This window comes from Sander vitreus, chromosome 1 (assembly GCF_031162955.1).
Source record: "Sander vitreus isolate 19-12246 chromosome 1, sanVit1, whole genome shotgun sequence".
Taxonomy (NCBI): Eukaryota; Metazoa; Chordata; class Actinopteri; order Perciformes; family Percidae; genus Sander; species Sander vitreus.
In genome coordinates, this window is record NC_135855.1 from 2080001 (window position 1) to 2100660 (window position 20660).

At 42.3% G+C, this 20660-nt stretch overlaps 1 protein-coding gene across 1 annotated transcript in view; it reads left to right on the top strand.

The window, feature by feature from the left end:
- The window catches only part of adamts18 (ADAM metallopeptidase with thrombospondin type 1 motif, 18), a 63924-nt gene that overhangs the window by 22902 nt on the left and 20362 nt on the right, over positions 1–20660 (top strand). Inside the window, exons 8-16 of the mRNA XM_078247199.1 lie at positions 615–720; positions 1767–1904; positions 2010–2163; positions 4231–4326; positions 5823–5971; positions 12685–12857; positions 14153–14283; positions 15469–15592; positions 15939–16183. Coding sequence (XP_078103325.1) covers positions 615–720; positions 1767–1904; positions 2010–2163; positions 4231–4326; positions 5823–5971; positions 12685–12857; positions 14153–14283; positions 15469–15592; positions 15939–16183 — 1316 coding nt within the window. The remainder of the gene's footprint in view (positions 1–614; positions 721–1766; positions 1905–2009; positions 2164–4230; positions 4327–5822; positions 5972–12684; positions 12858–14152; positions 14284–15468; positions 15593–15938; positions 16184–20660) is intronic.

Sequence of the window (20660 nt, forward strand, 5' to 3'; positions counted from 1 at the left end):
TATGTAACTTTTAAATGTATGTATGTTCTGCCAGTGTTGTTCCAGTTTAACATGTGGCTCTTCAAGTCATAGGCTCATTCATCAACCGTATAATGTTTCTATTGGTGTACATGTTCTTATATTTTTGGATTTATTACGATAAACCGCTGCTAGAAAAAAACAGCAGACCACTGAATATTTTCATCAGCTTGTCAGTTACAGTAAATCCCACATCTCGGATCACTTATCTTTTTTCCTAATGCTGTCAGGTCCACCATCAGCAGTAGGCCTCTAAACTGATTGGCTATCAAAGTCTAGGAACAAACTTAAGTTAAGTTGGCCTGGGCTTGTGAGGTTACACTATGCAGCTGATGTGAAATTCCCCTTCCTGCATGCATGTACGCAATATGCAAATATGACATCCGTTTATTTGCCTGCCAAATCTGTCAGACATTTCAACAGAAAGAATGTGCTCAGTTACACCACAGAGAAAAAGACAAGCGGATTTTATCTTACAGTTATGAGGTTTTATTTTGTTTACCTTCAGCTTTTCATGCAGTCAGTACATTATATTTAATAACCAGGTATCCTGACTATTTCACTTTATCTCTCTCCTTCTTCCTTTCTATATGCAGGCTTTGCCCCCATCAGTGGAATGTGCAGCAAGTACAGGAGTTGTACCATCAATGAGGATACAGGACTGGGCTTGGCCTTCACCATCGCTCACGAGTCTGGACACAAGTATGTCGAACAAAAACTGCATCCTGGCAAGCTTAATAACCGTTTCTGGACACCACATCAGACCACACAGACTTAAGCAGATGCATCTATGTCAGACTTTAGTGTCATAGTGTCGGTATATTAGCTCTGTGCTGTGAGTGGATGTGACAAATCTATATTACATTAAATAAATGTGGTCTGATTTAAAGAAACAAACATACTCTGAATTAAAAGAGCATTACGTTAGCGCACTACCTCATCCACTCCATGACACTTTATGAGAGAATAATGAAAACTGCCTCTGGCCAAATGGCTCTTTTTTGTGTTTATATATTTCCATTGAGATGGGAGGCTGTTTGCTTTTGATATTTTTTAGATTTCATGTTGCGGTAAAACCCTTCTGTCTGTCGGGCATGCTCTTAAAACAAACTAGAGACAACATGTTTTTACTTCATCCAGGTGTCAGATGTCAGAATATCTATAAGCCGTGATATCTTAATGAATGTAGCCAGCTATATAGAAGGCATGCCCAGAAACATGTGGACTTGAGGCCTACAACTTTTAATCACTGACAAATTAACAAAGAAGTAATTGCTAAACATGTTGAAGTGATGAATAAGTGAGTAAGGCAGAAAATCTTAGCTACATGCATCAGCAAGCATGTGTGATTTTTCTGATGACTCCATGAAACAAGCTATATTTTCATTTTATTATATAATGTAACATAAAAAAGTTGGGTTAACAATGACACCAGCTTGGTCATCACAAAGACAACTTCCATGTTCTTTTTCTTTTAAGCCTTTACTCATTGGAAACTTGCACGACATGTATTTGTGTCTTGCTATGTGTAAACATTAAGGGCCCTATTTTAACGATCTAAGTGCACGCCGTGAAGCGCATGGCGCAGGTGCGTTTAGGGCGTGTCCAAATCAGCTTTTGCTAGTTTGACGGCGGAAAAAGGGTCCGTGCGCGGGAAATTGACAGCTGTGTTGGTCTTAAAAAAAAGACACGCCGGGTACAAGATAGGACCCTAAACTTACATGGCTCTTTCCTTTTTTTTCCTCTAGTTTTGGGATGATCCATGATGGTGAAGGGAACCCTTGTCGCAAGACAGAAGGCAACATAATGTCTCCCACTCTGGCTGGAAACAACGGAGTCTTCTTCTGGTCCACCTGCAGTCGGCAGTACCTCAGCCGCTTTCTTGGGTAGGCCTCTGCGCCTCGTGCAAGTGCACAAACACTGTCAAATTTGTCAGTCAGTTGTCGTTGCCCTCCTCCTGACTGACACGTGTGATTTGCTATGTTCACCAGAACAGCCCAGGCATCCTGTCTGGTGGACGAGCCCAAGCAGATTGGTCAGTACAAGTACCCTGAGCAGCTTCCCGGGCAGCTGTACAACGCAGACACGCAGTGCAAGTGGCAGTTTGGCTCCAAGGCCAAACTGTGCAGCCTGGATTTTGTCAAGGTGAGACATTCACTTTATGCATTTTTAGCATGGTTTAAACGCTATAATCAAACATTTTGTATTAACAATGGATCACATGACTACCTGTATGTGAAAGGTTCACTTTTGACGAACCTACAGAGAGTCATCATCTGACTCTGTAGTTGACTCTTTCAAGCTCATTGTTTTGGTTTTACTGTCCACAATTGTAGTTTTTGGCAAATATGCCAAAAATACCCAGCCTAGAAATCTAGACGCACCCTAGCGGCAGCAAATGTAATTTGCAGCCAGGGGGGTCTAGGCACTCTCCGTTGGCTTGCGAGCTGGAAAAACCAAACTCTAGTCAGGCCAATCACATCGTGTATAGAGTCGGTGGGCGGGCTTATGGCTGCTGCTGCTGGAGAACAGCGGTCTTCTGGAAGACTTGGAGTTAAGCTTTTCTTTGAGAAAAGAACAAAGAACGGCACTGAAATCATTCTTAAAAAAGGAAGATGTGTTCGGAGTTTTGCTGACTGGATACAGCAAAAGTTTAATCTATCAACTAGCTCCGCTACCTTCTTCGTTGCTCTGGTTGGTTGTAGTGCTATCCTATTGCATGCAGAGGGAATTTGAAACACAACCGTTTATCCCGCCCCTCGGATTGAGCCCTCGGATTGGCTTGTCAGACTAAAAATACCCACATTACGCTACCTCTCCAGCACCAAAAGTGGAGCATTTAGCAGCTAAAGAGCTAAATATATTTCCCTCAGGAGTTGGTTGAACAAATCAGAAAAATAAAACTATAATATGATTAAAAAAAAATACTCAAAATGCTAGTGGTGCTCTTAAACTGCTGGATGAAGAAGGTTGTGACCAAAATGGCAGCATGCTATATAAACCAACAAAGACACTGAAGTAAGAAGAGTTGACTAGTCCTGGTTTTACATTTCTAAATCAAACATTAGTCCTGTGTCCCTTTGCCTAAACCAAGACTCACCAGATGAGCCTCCAGTAAAGAACTGGAGCACCCAGATTATACAGGAGCTGCAGTTGTCTGCTTTACAGCGCTAATGATGCATTGCTAAAGTGGCACTTTATTAATTTGCATGATCTTTGCACAACAACCTCGAACCCCCCCCCCACATTTGACCCACCATTGAAATGCATTCCATAAATTGAATGGGAATACACACCCCACTCCCCCTACCCCTTTCCCAAGCCTTGGTATAAGCCTTTATGTTGGGTGCATTCAGTGACGTTGATTCACATGTAAATGCTGTTTAAAATACTACAGGGTCTCTCCAGGGCTGTGATTGCTGGGAAAATCGACTTTGCCAAATCGTATATATGACGGATTAGCACACAGGACGTTGCCTTGGCTATTCACGACTTCTCTAAATCCCTGCTATGTTTCCCTAACAGAAGATCAAATACTACATCTGCATTTCTTAGACCTGTGTGCGAGTCAGTGGGTGGTAAATGAACCTACACGCTGATTAAGAGTGGATCTAGGGCTGCCTTTCACACTTTTTCCCCCTTGTTGTTTTTGTTCCTAATGGGCTCATGTAGAATGATTTTCAGCGGTATGGCTGTCAACCACCTGCTTGGCATCAGAGAATAGGGACAAAGACACACACACACACACACACACACACACACACACACACACACACACACACAGCGGAGTGGTGTCTCCTGCTCTTACACTCCCTCCTTTCTGGTTCCTCTCTTGTTGCCAGTTGCAGTTGGGCGAGTTGCCAGACTCTACCGCCTGTCTTTCGACCCCGGCTCTCCCTCTGTGCTCACTCGCTCGCTCTGTCTCTGTATTGTTGGGTCGGATGACACATACAATTATAGCCCATTTCATTACAGAAGTACAGTGATTAGATTTGACACCGATGCTTTGTGGAGAACCTTACCAGCGTGATGGTGGTCCTGGCAGGAAGCATGTGCTGTCGGGTCAAGGAAGAGGAGAGAGGGGAGCAACACCATGCCAAAAGGTTCTCAGAAACCTACGATGGTAAACTAAAAAAAAAACACCATATCTGATAGACATCTCATCCTGTGTGTGTGTGTGTGTGTGTGTGTGTGTGTGTGTGTGTTTGACAGGACATCTGCAAGTCGCTGTGGTGTCATCGCACAGGGCACCGGTGCGAGACCAAGTTCATGCCTGCTGCAGAAGGCACCAGCTGCGGTCCTGACATGGTGAGGATGTGGAGGATCAGCCAGTCACTCATTCTCTCCTAATTAGACACCACACATACATTTCTAATTAAAGGGACACAGGTGTGATCTACGGCGTCTCATTTGGATGCATAATATGGATATGTTTTGCAAAAAAAAAATTAAAGAAGACAAACACACATAACAGACACTGATAATTGGGTGAAAAAGGATAAAAAAAAATATTTTAAGTATAATTATGATTTAATATAAATTGGGTTTTCATATCATTAATATTGATAATTATAAACCAAATTGTTAGCTGAAATGTGGGAATGGTGTGATATCAATAAACTGAAGTCTGACATCAGCAGTCACATGATCAGACAAGTTATAAAGGAATATTTTTGACATTCTGTGAAATATGCTTAGTCCAAAATCGGAGGGGTTGAAATCTGCGTCTGTCTGGAAATATGAAACTAACCTAAGTCTCCGTTGGTTGCCTGGCAAGATTTCAGGAAGTCAAGATATAAGAAATAGTCCGGCACCCCAGTAAAACCATATTTTGTTTTTAATTTGGGTTTGTTAGCTTACCTACTGACAGAGCCAGGCTAGCTGTTTCACCCAGTTTTAAGTCTTATGCAGTCAGTAGATTCCTACTTACTGTACACATAATCTTCTCTTCTAACTCATTTCACTAAAATGCCAAACTATTGCTTTTAACAAATCCTCAGGAGAAAATGAGGGCAAACCTTAAATGTACTATCAAACTATCGGTGCAAAACATTCATAACAGTTTACAGACCGGCTTCCTGATTCAGCTTTAATCTGATGTGCTTGTTGGAGCTGTGAGTGCACACACCTTTTCTTTGTAATGACAGATTGTTACTGACATTTCGAGTTTCGAGGGCTTTGTTGTTGTGATGTCATGGTGTTCCCAGATGGCAGTAATTAATTCTGTGAGTACAAGTTTATTATGGTTACTGATAAAAATAATAACTATGAATATAGGAGCCCAGTTGTAATAAATTGTAGCCGTCCTTTCAATTAAAGTGTTCACACTTTCCAGAGCCAAAGTAAATCCTTGCACCTTGAAAAGGGAGAGAAGACAGCTCAAAGTACATTCTCTTATTTGGACTATTACTTGATTAAAAGCCAGTTACCTGTATCAATAAAAAAACATCTTTGCTGCTCATGCATGCATGTACCTGCAGAAGCATTTTTGCTTCTCCCAGCTGGAGACAGAAGTATCGTACCTCTTTACATATCGAAAGATGATATTTAGAAAGAGAGAGAGGTGGTGATGTGTGTGAGTGCAGGGTTTGGCTTGGAAAGGCCTGGATGGGGTTTATGTGTGTATGTGTGTGTGTTTTGGCTGTAGCTGCAGAGTGTGGTCGTCCAGGTGTGGTGCTGGGCATTTGTCCAAACCAGGAAACTCAGGCAAGAAGCTCAGGCCAACGCTCAAGTTCTGATAAGAAAACTATTTCTGTGCGTCTTTTTTCTCTTCATTCATTTCCTTTTCTCTCGCTTTTCTCCAGTGGTGTCGAAGGGGTCAGTGTGTTAAATACGGGGAGCATGGTCCTAGGGCAGTCCATGGCCAGTGGTCAGCCTGGTCTCAGTGGTCTGACTGCTCCAGAACCTGTGGAGGAGGGGTCATGTACAGGGAGCGCTCCTGCACCAGTCCAAGGTATACACACTTGCTCACATCATCTTCTAATCCCTCACCTCATTTGAAATGCTATTAACTAGCCAAACAGATGACAAAGTGATTCATGTTGTCATGTGGCTGGTTCTGCAATGAAAATCTGAGTTGCAGTTTGGGCCAGAAAGCAATTCTTGAAAGCCTCATGTCCCAAAATCCTTTTCTTTCAGAACACCTGAAAGTATTGTCTGCCAGGTTGCTGTCAGCACAGACACACACACACACACACACACACACACACACACACACACACACACACACACACACACACACACACACACACACACACACACACAGACAGTCCAGACAGACAGACCATTCCTCCCCGTGCTCCAGACGAGGACAACCTCCTAATAGCATGCTCTTTTCTCTGAAAGCTGCCAAGACAGTCAGCAAACATACCCTACTGCTGCTCACTCACACAAACATAATTCTGCAGACCCAGATCTCTTTGTTAGCAAAGGGCTCTGTGCATGTCATTACAGGGACGTGAGAGATCCTCAGTTTTAATGTTGTGTTTCATAACAGATGTACAACCCCTTGTTGTTATTCCCTAAAACACTCTGGAGATTTTTTTAGATGTTTTTAAGCCTTTATTTCAATTTTAATACAATTGCTAGATTTATTGTTGTTCTGTCACAATGCTGTGATCAGCCAACTGATCGGCCTGCAGTTAGTTAGCCAGCCCCCACAACACTGGCCCTTTAAATTAAATACAGGACAAGCAGGATTTTTGCAATGGGAAATTTAATGAAAGGATTAATTAGCCTGACCATTCATGCAGTTTCAGCCCCTCTTGCCTTTAATATGAAGTATGTGTAATCCATAGACCAACGTCTGAGTGACAGAGCATACTGACGTTATGTTGCAATTGTATGCAATGTTTGAGCAAGTTTTGTGGTTGTTAAGGGTTTAGTGTCTTCTCCTTGAAGAATGTGTGTTTACACTAGCAATTTCCTGCGTACTGTAACTCAGAAACAGTCCTGATGGGAGCTATGGCCAATCAACAGGAAACAAAGTCAACCCAAATTCCTAGACAGCACCTCTAATGTTTTCCCCGTTTGTGTTGCTAGCCTGCTGTCAAGACAATTTAAGCACTCTTCAAGTGCTCATATTATGCTTTTTGGCTTTTTCCCTTTCCTTTATTGTGTAATATATCTTTTTTTGTGCACGTTTATAGGTTTACAAAGTGAAAAAGCCCAAAGTCCACCCCAGAGGGACTTACCATCTCCAACAGAAAACACTGTTCACAAACTGTCAGGACACTCCCTCATACTCTGCTTCTGACTGGCTAGTAGTCCTTACCTAGCTACGGTCAGGGCACGCCCTCATACTCTGCTTCTGACTGGCTAGTAGTCCTTACCTAGCTACCTACTGCACATGTGCGACTCCCAACAAAGATGGAACAGAAGTGAGATGTCTCACTCTGTAGCTAAAACAGAGAGCTCAACAAACAGGGTGAAAAGAGGAGCTGCAGCAATGTGCAGTACAACAAAAATATGGTGTTTTTTGAAAATTAAACCATGTAAACCTATTCTGGTACAACCTCTAAATACAAAGATGAACTGTAAATGAGCATAATATGAGGTCTTCAATATTTAATAAAATTAGGAGGAACTTATTTCTAGATCTAGTGAGATGCCTTTTCAGCTAATGTTAAGCATAGTTCATGCTGTTTGAAGAGAAATGTTTCACTCACTATTGGATCCACTTGTGGCTCCACAACCATTAAAGGAAACAGCATTGCCATATACACATAATTTATACTCGTATGCATGAGCACACACATCCACACATACAACATAAGCACACTCTCATACCACACTAATAAGGATCATGACGTCAGAGCAAGCAAATCTAACCGGCATGCATTGGGTGGCGATCGCCGGTGATCGATTCTGCGCAGGCCTGGCTCATTTCAAACGCGTCTAATAACACTAATGATGAAAAAAATTAATTTGTTGGTGGGCCTTAGCACCACTTCAACTCTACAACTCAGTTCAACTGTTTCCAGTGCTTACACGTCAACTGAGAGTTTCTCTGCTTTGATTTCCTATTTGTTGTGCTAACAGTGAGTACTCTTCAACGGATACATTCAAGTTGAACCCTTTTCAAGTCTCAGGTCTTCACCTTCTGAAAAAGAAACCCGTCTTCAACTCTTCTAACTCCCCACAACTTCCAGTGTTTATACACTATTCATTCCAACTGCTTTCAGTGATTACACTTCAGCTGACACTTTAATAGACATCATGTCTGGCCTTTGACTTCAACTGGCACCTCCAGGACAATTTATCACCTACACTCAACTCTTTTCAGCAATTTCACCCAGACTGATGCTTCAACTTTACTCAAGGCTTACATTTATTTTGACCATTCAACTACATTCAATACTTAGACCTAAACTCAATGTCCAACATCTTTCAGTAATTATATATTGACTGCTATTTCAACTATGACTTTAACTGTTAAAGTATTTCAGCTATTTCAAATGTTTGACCACAGTTTTTTAGCTAGAAGCACATATACATTTTCTTGAGAAAATGTAGCCTTTTTTAGTTGTATGTTTTTTGGTTAAATATAACCACTCCATAAAGGGGTCTGTTTAGATCTATTGTATATCACCCTCCTTACTCCACTGGCTTCATCACTGCTTACTTAACAGCCGGGCAGACACTGATGTGGCCATTCTGTCCGTCACAGCCGACTCGTCTCTTAATCCCTGCGAGGGATCAAAGACCAAAAGGTTCCAGAGGCAGAACGGCCCTCATATGATACACATTATACACCAGAACTGGCAGACCAAAAAGGGCTACAGAGCCCTTTTAAACCAGGTTATCTGTCAGGTTCATTTATCATTCCTGTGGCACTAAAGAGTGCTTTATAGCAGCAGCCGCTGAAAAATGGGTGGATGCTGTTAAACGGCGAGTTACGGGGTCAGTGGGACAGACAGGGGATGGAAAGATGGGGAGGGCTAAAAATCAAACCCAAGTCATGAGTTTAAAAAAAAAAAAAGAAAAACATACAATGGGCCAACCAGGTGTCAGATCCCTTTGAACTCATGTGAAGACAATATAATTAGGCTGGTGTGTGTCTTCATATGACATCTTTTCACCCCAACCCCATCACAATCACAACACACACACATACACACACACACACACACACACACACACACACACTCACACACACGTTGTTCATCAATGATCTTTTTAATGATCAGTAAGGATCATATGCACTTTCTGGGTAGATGTTGGGGTCCGATGTATTTATGACAGTAAAGTTGAATCTAATTTAGTTCCAATGAGAATGATTGACTGTTATTTTTATGGTTGTTCTTATTCTAACTTAAATAAGTTCAAAAAGTCAGACAAGCAATTATATGGGAGAGTAGAGAGACAGTGAAAGACAAAATAAGAAAGCAGACTGTCTCACTGGGCGGAACAACATTTAATGCCATTTCTACTCTGGAACAAAAAGCAACCACACACACGCACGCACGCACAGACAGACAGACAGACAGACAGACATACTCAGACCTTATCCAAACTGCAGCATGTACCCCTGAGTCATGTTTTAAGTCCCTGACTCGGAGTGTGTTTGTCCCCAGTAATCTCTGCGATTATTTTGGCAGGGCCCCTCTGCTCTTAATCTGAGCAGAACAAGAAGGATTAGCCTGAATCTGACTGTTTTTCTCTAATGTCATCTTCAACCCCAAACTGAATCGTCTGGACAGTCTAGGCTCCCCTCCTCAAAGATCACTGACATTTTTTTAAACATATAGATTCTTGTCAGACTTGCAGTATGTAAAGATGTATACGTAAATGATGTGTGAATCCGCATCCGGGAATGGACACAAGATCAAATAAAATCCTACGTTGTTTAGAAGTGGACCGTACAGATATGACAGCGTCTTGTACATTTTCACCTCTGCCCTAGTACAAAATCTTCACTCAGCAGGAGCAGTCTTAAACATCCTTCATTTGATTCTGCACATACTCATCCGTTTTATGAGGCCAGCATGTATGTTTTGCTCAGTCTTGTAAAAGAGTTCTATGGGATCAGCCGATTGAAGCCATCCTATCTAGGAGTTGCTCCGAGACGGAAAATGAATCTTCTCCCTGTCCTACCCTCCTCGCTCCTCCATTCCCTGTAGACCACCTGCCAGATCAAACAGCCTAATCCTCACCAACAAGCCTAGGAGATTAGGTTCTCCATTTTGACCTGGTTTTGTAAGGAGCACATTTTGTCACACACTCAATTTAAAGGGAGTGGGAGGTGTACGATGAGGGGCGACAGTGCTTAGATGGAACTGAGTTTGGTGTAGTCTCCCGGTGGACTTGTAAAGGGGTCTTGTAGGGGTTAGGGCCCTAGCAGAGCCGCAGAATGGAAGTTGCGAGAGAGGCAGGGAGGAGCAGGTGACTTAAGGAAAAGACAAGACTAGACATGATGACCCCTGACCTTCAGGGAGTTCAGTCTCAGCTTCTGTCGCCGGGCAGATTTACCGGGCTCCAGGGGCATTTTAGTATCCTTAAGGGGTCCTGAGGGCTGAGTTGGAGTTGGGGTGTAGAGACAGAAGAGGAATGACTGAAACACAAACTGAAAACTCAAAAGTCATATCTGGTTTCTGTCTTGTTGTTGGAAGTAGTTTTACAGTTGCAGTGATACTGGATGATTTAGGGAGAGGAGAAAAGACGAAGAGAAACCAGGAAGGTTGTGAAACTCAGGGCCAGACTGTCCATAATCAACCATGAATTGCCTTCAACTTTCTCAAGTAAACTGACGCCCTTCTGTGCTCGCCTCTGATCAGAAGGCCCCGACTGACGCAGTATACGCTGTAGTCCTCCACTGGCCTGCCGTAAGCACATTACCATATGGGCTGCATTGGTCCGCCGCTACGTTTTAATAGGATCAGGCCTACGAAAACCTGGGCCAAATCCCCCCCCCTCACCAAGGGAAGCGAGATCGGCACCAAGCAGATTTACACACGCACGCACGCGTGCACACACACACACACACACACACACACACACACACACACACACACACACACACACACACACACAGAGTCTCACCTCCAGCACAGGGAGCAGAGCAGTCGGAGCGAACCACACCCCAGCTGTAGTCGGGTTTCCTCTCAGTGCGAGGCAGGGTGTACTCCCACACCACACCCGGGTTCTTTCCCTGCAGAAGGATCTGTTAGGCAAGAGCACAGTAAGTCAGAATAGAGAATGAATATGGACTTTTAACATTTATTCATCCGGGGAAAAGCACACTGAGCATCCACATCAAGTTTTCAAATCTTCACATGCTTCCCAGCTGCTCTAGGGGTTCAAATCAGCAACCTTCCTCCCCCAAATCTCAGGCTCCCAGTATATAGGGAATCGCATCACGTTCACACTTACCAAAGCATACCAAGGGTCGACAACTACATAGGTACCTTGAGGAGCTCCATCACTCTTGGCAGCTTTGTCACTGTTTGATTGAGCCCAGGTCTGAATAGAGGGTACGAACAGTTGGAGTTTAATAAAAATGCAGTGAAGCAACATGCAGTTTTGCTTCAGATTGTTGCTGACATTCATATTGTATGCAGGCACTTTCAAATACTAGTGCACTGGCGAAGGTAAATGCAAAAGAAATAGGCCTCTAGTTGCATTCTCCTCTTGGTTCTCATTCCCACTCTCCATTTTCCAAAATCGTTTTATTACATTGTAGCACTTAGTGAACTGTTTTATTAGACGTTTGATCAGCATGGTTCCCCAGTCTGTGTGTGTGTGTGTGTGTGTGTGTGTGTTTGGTGTGTGTGTGTGCAGACCACTTTGGTAAATACCTAAACTCAATTTTCTCTGCTGGTGGTTGTGTTGGAAAGCCTGGCATGAGTCTAGAAAGCCTGAGAAGTCAGACATGGCATGTTTTTCGAACAAGTGGTGATTGCTTTTATCATCTCAATAGCATATTAAAGCTCCATTACCAGTTTATGGTATGCACCAGCTATTCCCGTGTGGTTAAAGAAGTGTTGATTTGGTATGGTGTGGAAACATCTGACATGGCATGCAAACGTCTCTTTGACACTCAACGTCATCTTTAGTCCTGCTTAAAACTCAAATTCATGCTTTCATAACACTACACTGACAGATAAGATGGTGTCATTTTGATAAATTAATCATGGATGATTGAAAATGTAAGAGAGAAGCTCTTAAATGATAAGATCTTGGATTTTATTATGCTCTGATGGACTTTGTCTCGGCTCATCAGTAACACTGATTGGGAGATGTCGGTGTGCAAAGTTGCCTTGTGAAGCTTGGAAGCAGCTGTGTTTAGTTTCCATTCAGTTTTTCTTACTTAAAACACATTGTGTGTGTCCTTGATGTCTCACAAACATGTTTAATGCATTTTCTTCCTCATGAAACAGTGTTTGAGGGCTCTCTGGTTGGCTTTTTGAACCCTTCATGCAGACTTTCAATAAGTCTGTAAAACACCTGTAACAGATGAATGTAGTGGAGTAAAAAGTACAATATTTCTCTCTGAAATGTAGCGGGGTAGAAGTAGAACGTGGCATGAAAAGAAAAGACTCAAGTAAAGTACAAGTACCTCAACATTTGGACTTAAGTACAGTACTGGAGTAGATGTACTTAGTTACATTCCTCCACTGCAGATCTATAAACCTCTTCTTCTTGTTCTTCTTGTTCTTCTTCACCCAGGCCACAGAACAACGGTAAATTTTGTTCAGGCTCTAGCCGTCTCAACCAGCTGTGTAACACTCGGCCCTGCCCTGTCAACGCTGTGGACTTCCGGGCCCAGCAGTGCGCTGAGTACAACAGCAAGCCCTTCAGGGGCTGGTACTACAAGTGGAAGCCATACACCAAAGTGGATGGTAAGGTGATCAGTTCATATGAGATCCACCAAGAACAATGTTTATATTTAATGCATCATTTGCTCTGGAGGATGTTTTGGATGTCATTTTTGTCACATCTGTTGTTAAGAGATTTTTTGTGTTTGCTTTTTGTGACCCCTACCTAAACAATACAAAGTACACAGATTATGAAGACACCTTTACTGTATTCTTGGCACATAATACACAAGAAAAGAACTCGCTTTGTTCAAAGAACATTGCGCTGCCAAATACACAGAGTAGTAGATTGTTCAGGGCAAGATTTTTCTTGTCTTTTCATTCTGTATCCCGCTGTACTCTGCTACTCCTAATCTTTTTTAAAAAGTGTTACTGTAATGCCAACCTCTGTTTACTGCCGCAATGATTAGGGCCAAAAAGCTGGAGGAAACTATCATTCTGTGTAATGTGCCTGGGAGACATGTAGCCACCTGCACCCTCTGACACAGTGGGAAGAGATTTAAAAAGGAAGCCTACGGGCCAGCTTTTTTACATGCAGAGAGAGAGAGACACACAGAGAGAGAGAGAGAGAGAGAGAGAGAGAGAGAGAGAGAGCAATGAAGGAGAGCGGAGCGTTTGGCCGACGTCCCAGGCCCGTTTAAGCTGTTGATGAATAGGAAGTGATGTAGAGAGGAAAAGATTCTGAACTGCCTTGTGGGACCTTGGGCCAAGTCACCTTCACCGTCATTTATTTTAATCAAAGACGGCTGTAGAAACTTGTCTGTGATAACTGATCTGAACCACTAAATAAACCTGTAGCCCCACACAAATACCCCTGGGTGCATTCATAGTCGGGTCCTGTCTCTTCCAATTCAGCGTCAGCAGGAGCTGTATGTGCTGCATATGCAACAGGTTGCAGTACAGTAGCCACATACACTTTAATTTGACCAAGTTATGGAAGACCTTTGGTGAATCAGTAACATTTAGTGCCATTCCCCCCCAAAAAAATTGCACTTTTTCCTTTTATAAAAGACTCTCAGGAACACTTTTTCACTTTTATATTTTTCCTTTATATTGCACATTTTCAATCTCTTTAGTTTTCTATACCGTTTGGTTTTGCCTTACTTTTGCACTATTTAGAATGTATTCATTGTATTGTATATATTACTTATCTTATATTTTTTGTACTTATTGCACCGTGGGTCGGAGAGAAACATATTTTCGTTTCCTCTGTATGTCTGGCACATATTGCAGAATTGACAATAAAGTTGACTTGACTTGATGCTACCTTTTCTATTGATACCATCGTTACTGTATGTATTTGTATGTTCTGTGTGCAGATGAAGACATCTGTAAGCTGTACTGCATTGCAGAAGACTTTGACTTCTTCTTTGCCATGTCCAGCAAAGTCAAAGACGGCACCTCCTGCTCTGACCACAAAGGAGATGTCTGCATTGATGGAGTATGTGAGGTACGTTGTCTGTATGGACTCTCTTTGCTGCACGCTAACAACTTTCCTCCAGGACAGTCTAGTGGCACTGGTAGAAAAATGTTACATGAGGTTTTGGACATGACAGACTGTCGTTGACAGTACATAGAAAAAGCTTTTCGTACTTGTTGTAGGAGAGGTGTCGGAATCATGTGGCACAGTGCAGTTTTGGGTGAAGGACAAGGATTACAACACCTGCCTTGAAAATAAGGCAAATATTGGAAAAACTTGAAATGTTTATGGAATCTCATTTTCCGCCAATTTCTACTGCAGTGCAACATATGATTGCAGTGGACATTTTCGGTGCGTTCACTTTCAGTTTCACTTAGATAATTTTGTTAAACTTGTTTTGTTTTAGAACCTGTCTAGTTGTCGAAAGCAGTCATGTTGCTTGCAGCACTTTTAGGAGTAATTATTGCCAATACAGTACGTCATCTAATTGCTTATAGTATGCACAGGGGCATTATAATTTAAAAAAAAGTTAGTTTTTCCTCTGCGTGCCAACATAAATTTACCTAAGCATGTTAAAAGCTGCAGTCAAACTCGTGCGAGCAGGTGTTAAAAAGCTAGCTAATGGTGATTAGCTATAATCTAATAATGATTATTGTATTTCTTTCTGTTTTTTTTTTGTATTTTGTACAACCAAACAACTTTGATGTCATAATTGTATTATATGTTTGTCTTTTCCCTACGCTCCATCTAATCTTAAGAGTAATGCTGCGTCACCCCACCATCTTTATATTGTCTTTATAATCCAGGGGTCAGGTGCAGTAGTCTGATGTCAGCACAGATGGAAAACAAGGCTACATTCACTCTACTACGTTTCATTTTTAAATGTTCATATTTTAGTTTTGAAAACAAAATTGATCTCCGTCCACACAAGCCTTTAAGCTCTGAAACCGAACTAATCTCCGCCCATAGTAACACATCTGACAATGCATATCACATGACGTTCCAATACACTGTACATGCACGTGCTGGTGGAAACAGGAAGCAGATTGTCCAACGTTACTCTGTGGTTGAAAACCATGGCTGTATAAATTGAAAATACAGAAATGACTTTGTTAGTTTGCAAGTTACCCCTGGATTGTCAAAAGAAATGACTTGATTCATCCTAATTATAGTTCTGTCCACATTGATGGCATGTGTGTTTTTGTGTGTGTGCAGACAGTAGGCTGTGACCAGATTCTGGGCTCCAAGGCTTCTCTGGACGCCTGCGGAGCCTGTAAGGGAGACAACTCCACTTGCAAGTTCTTTAAAGGCCAATACACCCTTCAACACAGAGCCAACGGTAAGCTTTTCTCTATCTTTGTTTGTAGTGTGTCTCTGCATTTTAGCAAACATAAACGTAGTCCTCCTGCGAGACAAAGGGAGATTTAAGCGGACAATCAAGTATGCAGAGAAAAATCCACGCACAGACACATCTAATCCCACTCCATAATAGACTGATTCATGTTATCCAGTAACACACATAGACAAAGATGTTGAGTGTGTGATGAATGAGGTAAAGCAGGCATGACGGTGTATGTGTATGCAGCATTGTATGATAAAGCAGTAAAGCAAGAATTAGAGAAGTGATAACAAATATCCAGGCAGGATTCAGCCTTGACTTTCCTTCCCTCTCCTTCCCCCCCAAGAGTACTACTCCATGGTGACAGTCCCAGCTGGGGCACGAAGCATTCACGTTCAGGAAATGGAGGTCTCTACTAGCTACTTGGCTGCCCGCTCCCTAAAGAGGAACTACTACCTGACCGGGGACTGGACTGTGGACTGGCCGGGGAAGTTCCATTTTGGTGGGACCGTGTTCGACTACCAGCGCTCCTTCAACAAGCCGGAGAGCCTTTATGCCGCTGGACCTACTAATGAGACGCTGGTGTTTGAAGTAAGCCGCCGCTGCCGGGTGATGTCCGTTTGTGGCAATTGACAGTGACAGGGTCCCTGGCAGAAGCTGCTGTGCCTCTTTTAAAAACTATGTTTTTTACGTCTGGATATGAATAGGCTTAGAGGAAAAAAGAAGTTTGGGTGGTAGGGAGAACAGGGCTGGATGTAGCTGTCTGCAATGCTTCTGTGGGGGATTAATTGTGTTTGGTGATTGGTTACGTCAGGGATGATCTGGGGATGTGTGGGTGGTTTGAAAGGCTCTAATCTGAACAATCTTGAGCTTTTGGAGGGTTCAAACAGCCTGTCCTGTGCCGAGCTGTCCCCTTTGTGAGCGAAAGAAAGAGAACACAAGGGTAAGAAGTAGAAAAGATAGGTAAAAGGTAAAAAATAAAGACAAAGAAAAGGTCACAACAAATCTAGGAATAATTCAAGTCAAAGCCTACAGTTTAAATGATTTACCCAGAACACACTGTCAAGCTCAATCTGTGCCACTCTGTGGCAAACTCATGAATGTCCATTATATGCCATCATGGCACTTTTAAAATGCACTTTGCATTCTGTCTGAACACAGTTTAAATATGTCAATGCTAGTCTCTGTTTTATTGTGGTGGCAGCAGAAATCTTTGAGGCAGATATCTCAGAATCTGGACAAATTACAAAGACATTCTGTATGGCCAGATACAAGTAAAGGCAGGTGAGAAAATATGTTTTGTGTAATTTTGTTGAACCAATCCTTTAAGCAGGCAGGGAGAATAATGCAGACATTAGATAAATGGAGATGTGGCGCAATTAGTCTAAATCAGCCTTTGTGCCACTTTCACTATTCAGCTCAGTCTCACATGGCAGAACCATGCCCCTTAATTATATGCAGTACAGTTTCTTGGTACTGCTGGCTCTAGTGTAACCCAGTCACGTGTTTGTCCATGTACACATTCTCAAAGCCATAGATGTGGCCCCCATGGCCACTGATCTCAAAAGTGCTTTGTTGCAGCCATGTGAGTCGTGGCTAATAGAGCGAGTAAAATCCCTAAGTCAACTGCCCGTTAGAGGGAAGGGATGAAAAGTATAAAATCAGATGGTTGCTTGGAGTGAGATGTTCTGCATAGTATATGAAGTGATTTATGAGCTGATGATACTTTTCTTCTTTTTTTTTTTTCCTATGTTTGTAATCAGCGGCGTGTCAGAAATCAGAGCTTCGAGGGGAGGGCGAGTCTTTACCCGTCCCAAAGCAGCAGAATGTGATGCTGGACAGGCGTATCCTCCTGAGAGAAAATGTATACTTGACAAGTGGCCGAGTCATTATCCTTATGACTCTGTAGGCTTAAGTGAATGGCGGTGGGATGTGTGGGATGTTCTTCTTCTCACATAACTTTGTCAGCAAAAGCAATTATTTTCTCATGAACTCTGAACCCTAGGCGTGGAAACAGAAGTGGAAACCAGGTGAAGAGTAGACATATGTCCCCCCCCCCTTCCACTATGGGTGAAGTCGTAGTCATGTAAAAGCTAGTCTCCCCTCAGTCCCTAGGGCTACTGAAATCCTGCGGTTAAAGCAGGAATGATTGGCCTGTAATTCCAGGAGGAATACCAGTGAGAAATTACCAAAGTGTTTGGCTGGTCACTTGTTTGACCGTCAGGAAATGTCTGAGTGTTTTTCTAGCTATTTTAGAAAAGAGACTTGTGTTTGTGGGCAGTTTAGCGGAGTAGCTGCTATAGTTGGCATTTGAGCAGCTCGCTGAGTGCTCGCAGAGATGCATTCGAGTAACAACAATCTAATATGGTCATTCCCAGAAGAGGTTGCAAGGATAGGTTAGATAGATAGATTTGCTTCAGCAATTTCTGTATACTGCAATGCCACAATCTTGCTTTCACTGAGCGTGGTTATATTTCTGGATAATTCAGGTTTTTCGGTAAACAGAAATCTTATTTTTTAACATTCTGGTGGCTTTAGGGACGGCGATGTCAGTATGTGGGACGGTTGTTCGGTCCAGCACTTTGGTCCTGACTGAAATATCTCAGACATTTATGGTGGCCAGAAGATGAATCCTAATGACTTTGGAGATCTACTGACTTTCCCTGTAGAGCCATCAACAGCTTTCACTTATGCTGAGAAATATCTCAAAATCTAAAAGATGTATTAGCACGAAATTCCGAACAATAATCTATGGTTCCCAGAACTCTTTGGTTTATGATGAAATAACTGCCAAACCAACAGCCTCAGCTGTACTTTGTGGGTAATGCTGATTAGCAAGTATGAGCATGCTAATACACTAAACCTAGATGGTTAACATGGTAAAAAATATACCTGCTAAACATCCACTTATTAGTTACTATTATCATTGTCATTGTGATCTGATCGTCAGTTGTTTTTTTGCCCTACCACATTCCCATCACGTTTGGTGAGTACAGTGTTAACTGTTATCCAAGACCCAAGAAGTTGTAATAACCCTAAATATTCTTTCAAGAAGAGACTTTGCTAAATCTACCAGTGCTCTTCCGGCTTGTCCATGTGTCCCAGCCATACATCTGCTGCGGATCTGCAGATGACACAAGTATAATCTCTATAAGTATGTCCTGTAATTACAAAAAGGAGAAAGAGGTTGATAGAGAGAGAAGGATAGAGAGAAAGAGGGGGGAGAGTGGGATTAAAAGATTAAGAATTCTGCAATTGAACTCTTTGGATGTGAGAAGTTAAGGTCAGGGCACAGGGACTTAAACTGCAAATGAAAAGAGCCAAATGAAGGAAAGCGAGTAGGTTTTTTTTTCTTTTTTCCACCGCTGATCTTCATCTGTTTCACACATTCTACTTAACTGGCGCTGTCACAGAAAGACTGAGAGAGCATGGGGGAGGGTAAATACACCAATCACTCGCAGAGCCTTATTCAGCTTGAAATACTCAAAGAAAGAAAATATTGAGGAGTGTGAGCGCAAACTGTGACAAGGTGTTCACATCTGTACAGCTCAGCTGGCAGGGGCGAGTAAGGAAAGGGGGAAAGAGCAGGAGGAACATATGGCTCAGGTCTCAGTGGATACCAAGTAGGATTATTGCCCCTGAATTGACATTCTTGTGGTATGGCGAGGCGAGGTCATGCCAGTCCAGGGCAAAGCATTGTGGGTCCGCAAGTGAGATTGATATCTGTGTCACTGCCACATTGTAATTCATCATCATCTCATCTGACTTGATGAGTGTTGTGGTGGTTGGATTGTGAAAACCGAGACACTCTGTGGTCTGATGTTGTACTGTAGGAAGATAGACTCCTGTCATTCACCCAACGTGAACTTGGCAGGCACATTATCCTAAGTATTTATTTTGGAAAGGTGTTTCTTATAATACATGTGATTTTTCTATAGACCAAAAGAACAGTAGTTAGGTGCAGCCATATTAAAACATTAAAAGCCATTGAGAGGAGGCAAACATTCGCTATTAATGAACATTTATCTAATTTAGATGCAAAAAAAGAGGATACGTCAAGTGAGCACAGTGTAGAACCATGTTTAAATGCCTAAGTTTGCTTAAATTCTTTGATTCCATGGCAAGTTTGATCATTCAAGAATCAAATGTGAATAATGTATTTTGGTCACTGTATTGGCATATTTCCTAGTGTATTTAAGCTTTAGCGAGACCGACAGCAGAACCTTTGTTGCCATCAACTGCGCTTTTGAACGACCAATAACCAATAACAGACTGCTAAACGATGGCAATGTGGCAATGTCTGGGGGTGTTCGATCTATAATCCTCGCTTGTCTTTGACTCTGGCTGCTTAAAGTAGAGATAGCGAGTTTATTGTGTTTGGGGAGATTTTGCAAGCTTCTTTAAAAAAAAAACTTCATTCTACAACACAGGATTGCACAAACAAATTGCAAGTTGTAGTACCTTTACGCTACACAAGAAAGATGACTTGAGGACTCCTATAACCTGAAAAAAGAAGCTGTTCTGTGGTCTGGTGGTACGATAGTGGATACTTTTGTATCGCTGGCCAGACTGCAGCAGGGTGAACAGGCTGTTGTTGGGGTGGGTATTGTCTTTTGATTTCCTTTAGGTTATGCGCCGGCACCTCACCTCACCGATATTACTGATGCTCGGTAGATGGGTGCCAATGCTGTTCTGATTCTGTTAAATCAAATTATTAAATTACATGTAAACTCAGTGACTGAGTGACATAGAATCCTGTTGCACTCTTTCTTTCCATGCGATTCCTATTGATGGTAGTTTGTGTTGTCAGTCCAGGCAAGGGTCATGTATTTATTGGCTGCAGAGTTTTGGTAGATTTATATGTGACTAATATCAAGGCAGTATTTTGCTGCTGCTGTTAGTTTGCTTTGACTACCAAACCAGTTCACAATGGCAGTGTGAGTTGGGTCCACAAAGAGGGAGCAAGCATGAAGTCATTGTTGCTCTTGTGACTGATTGAAGGAGGTTGTGGGATTTTGGTTTGTAGTGTACAGTAGGTAGGATATGTTCCTTTGTTCCTATTAGTTTG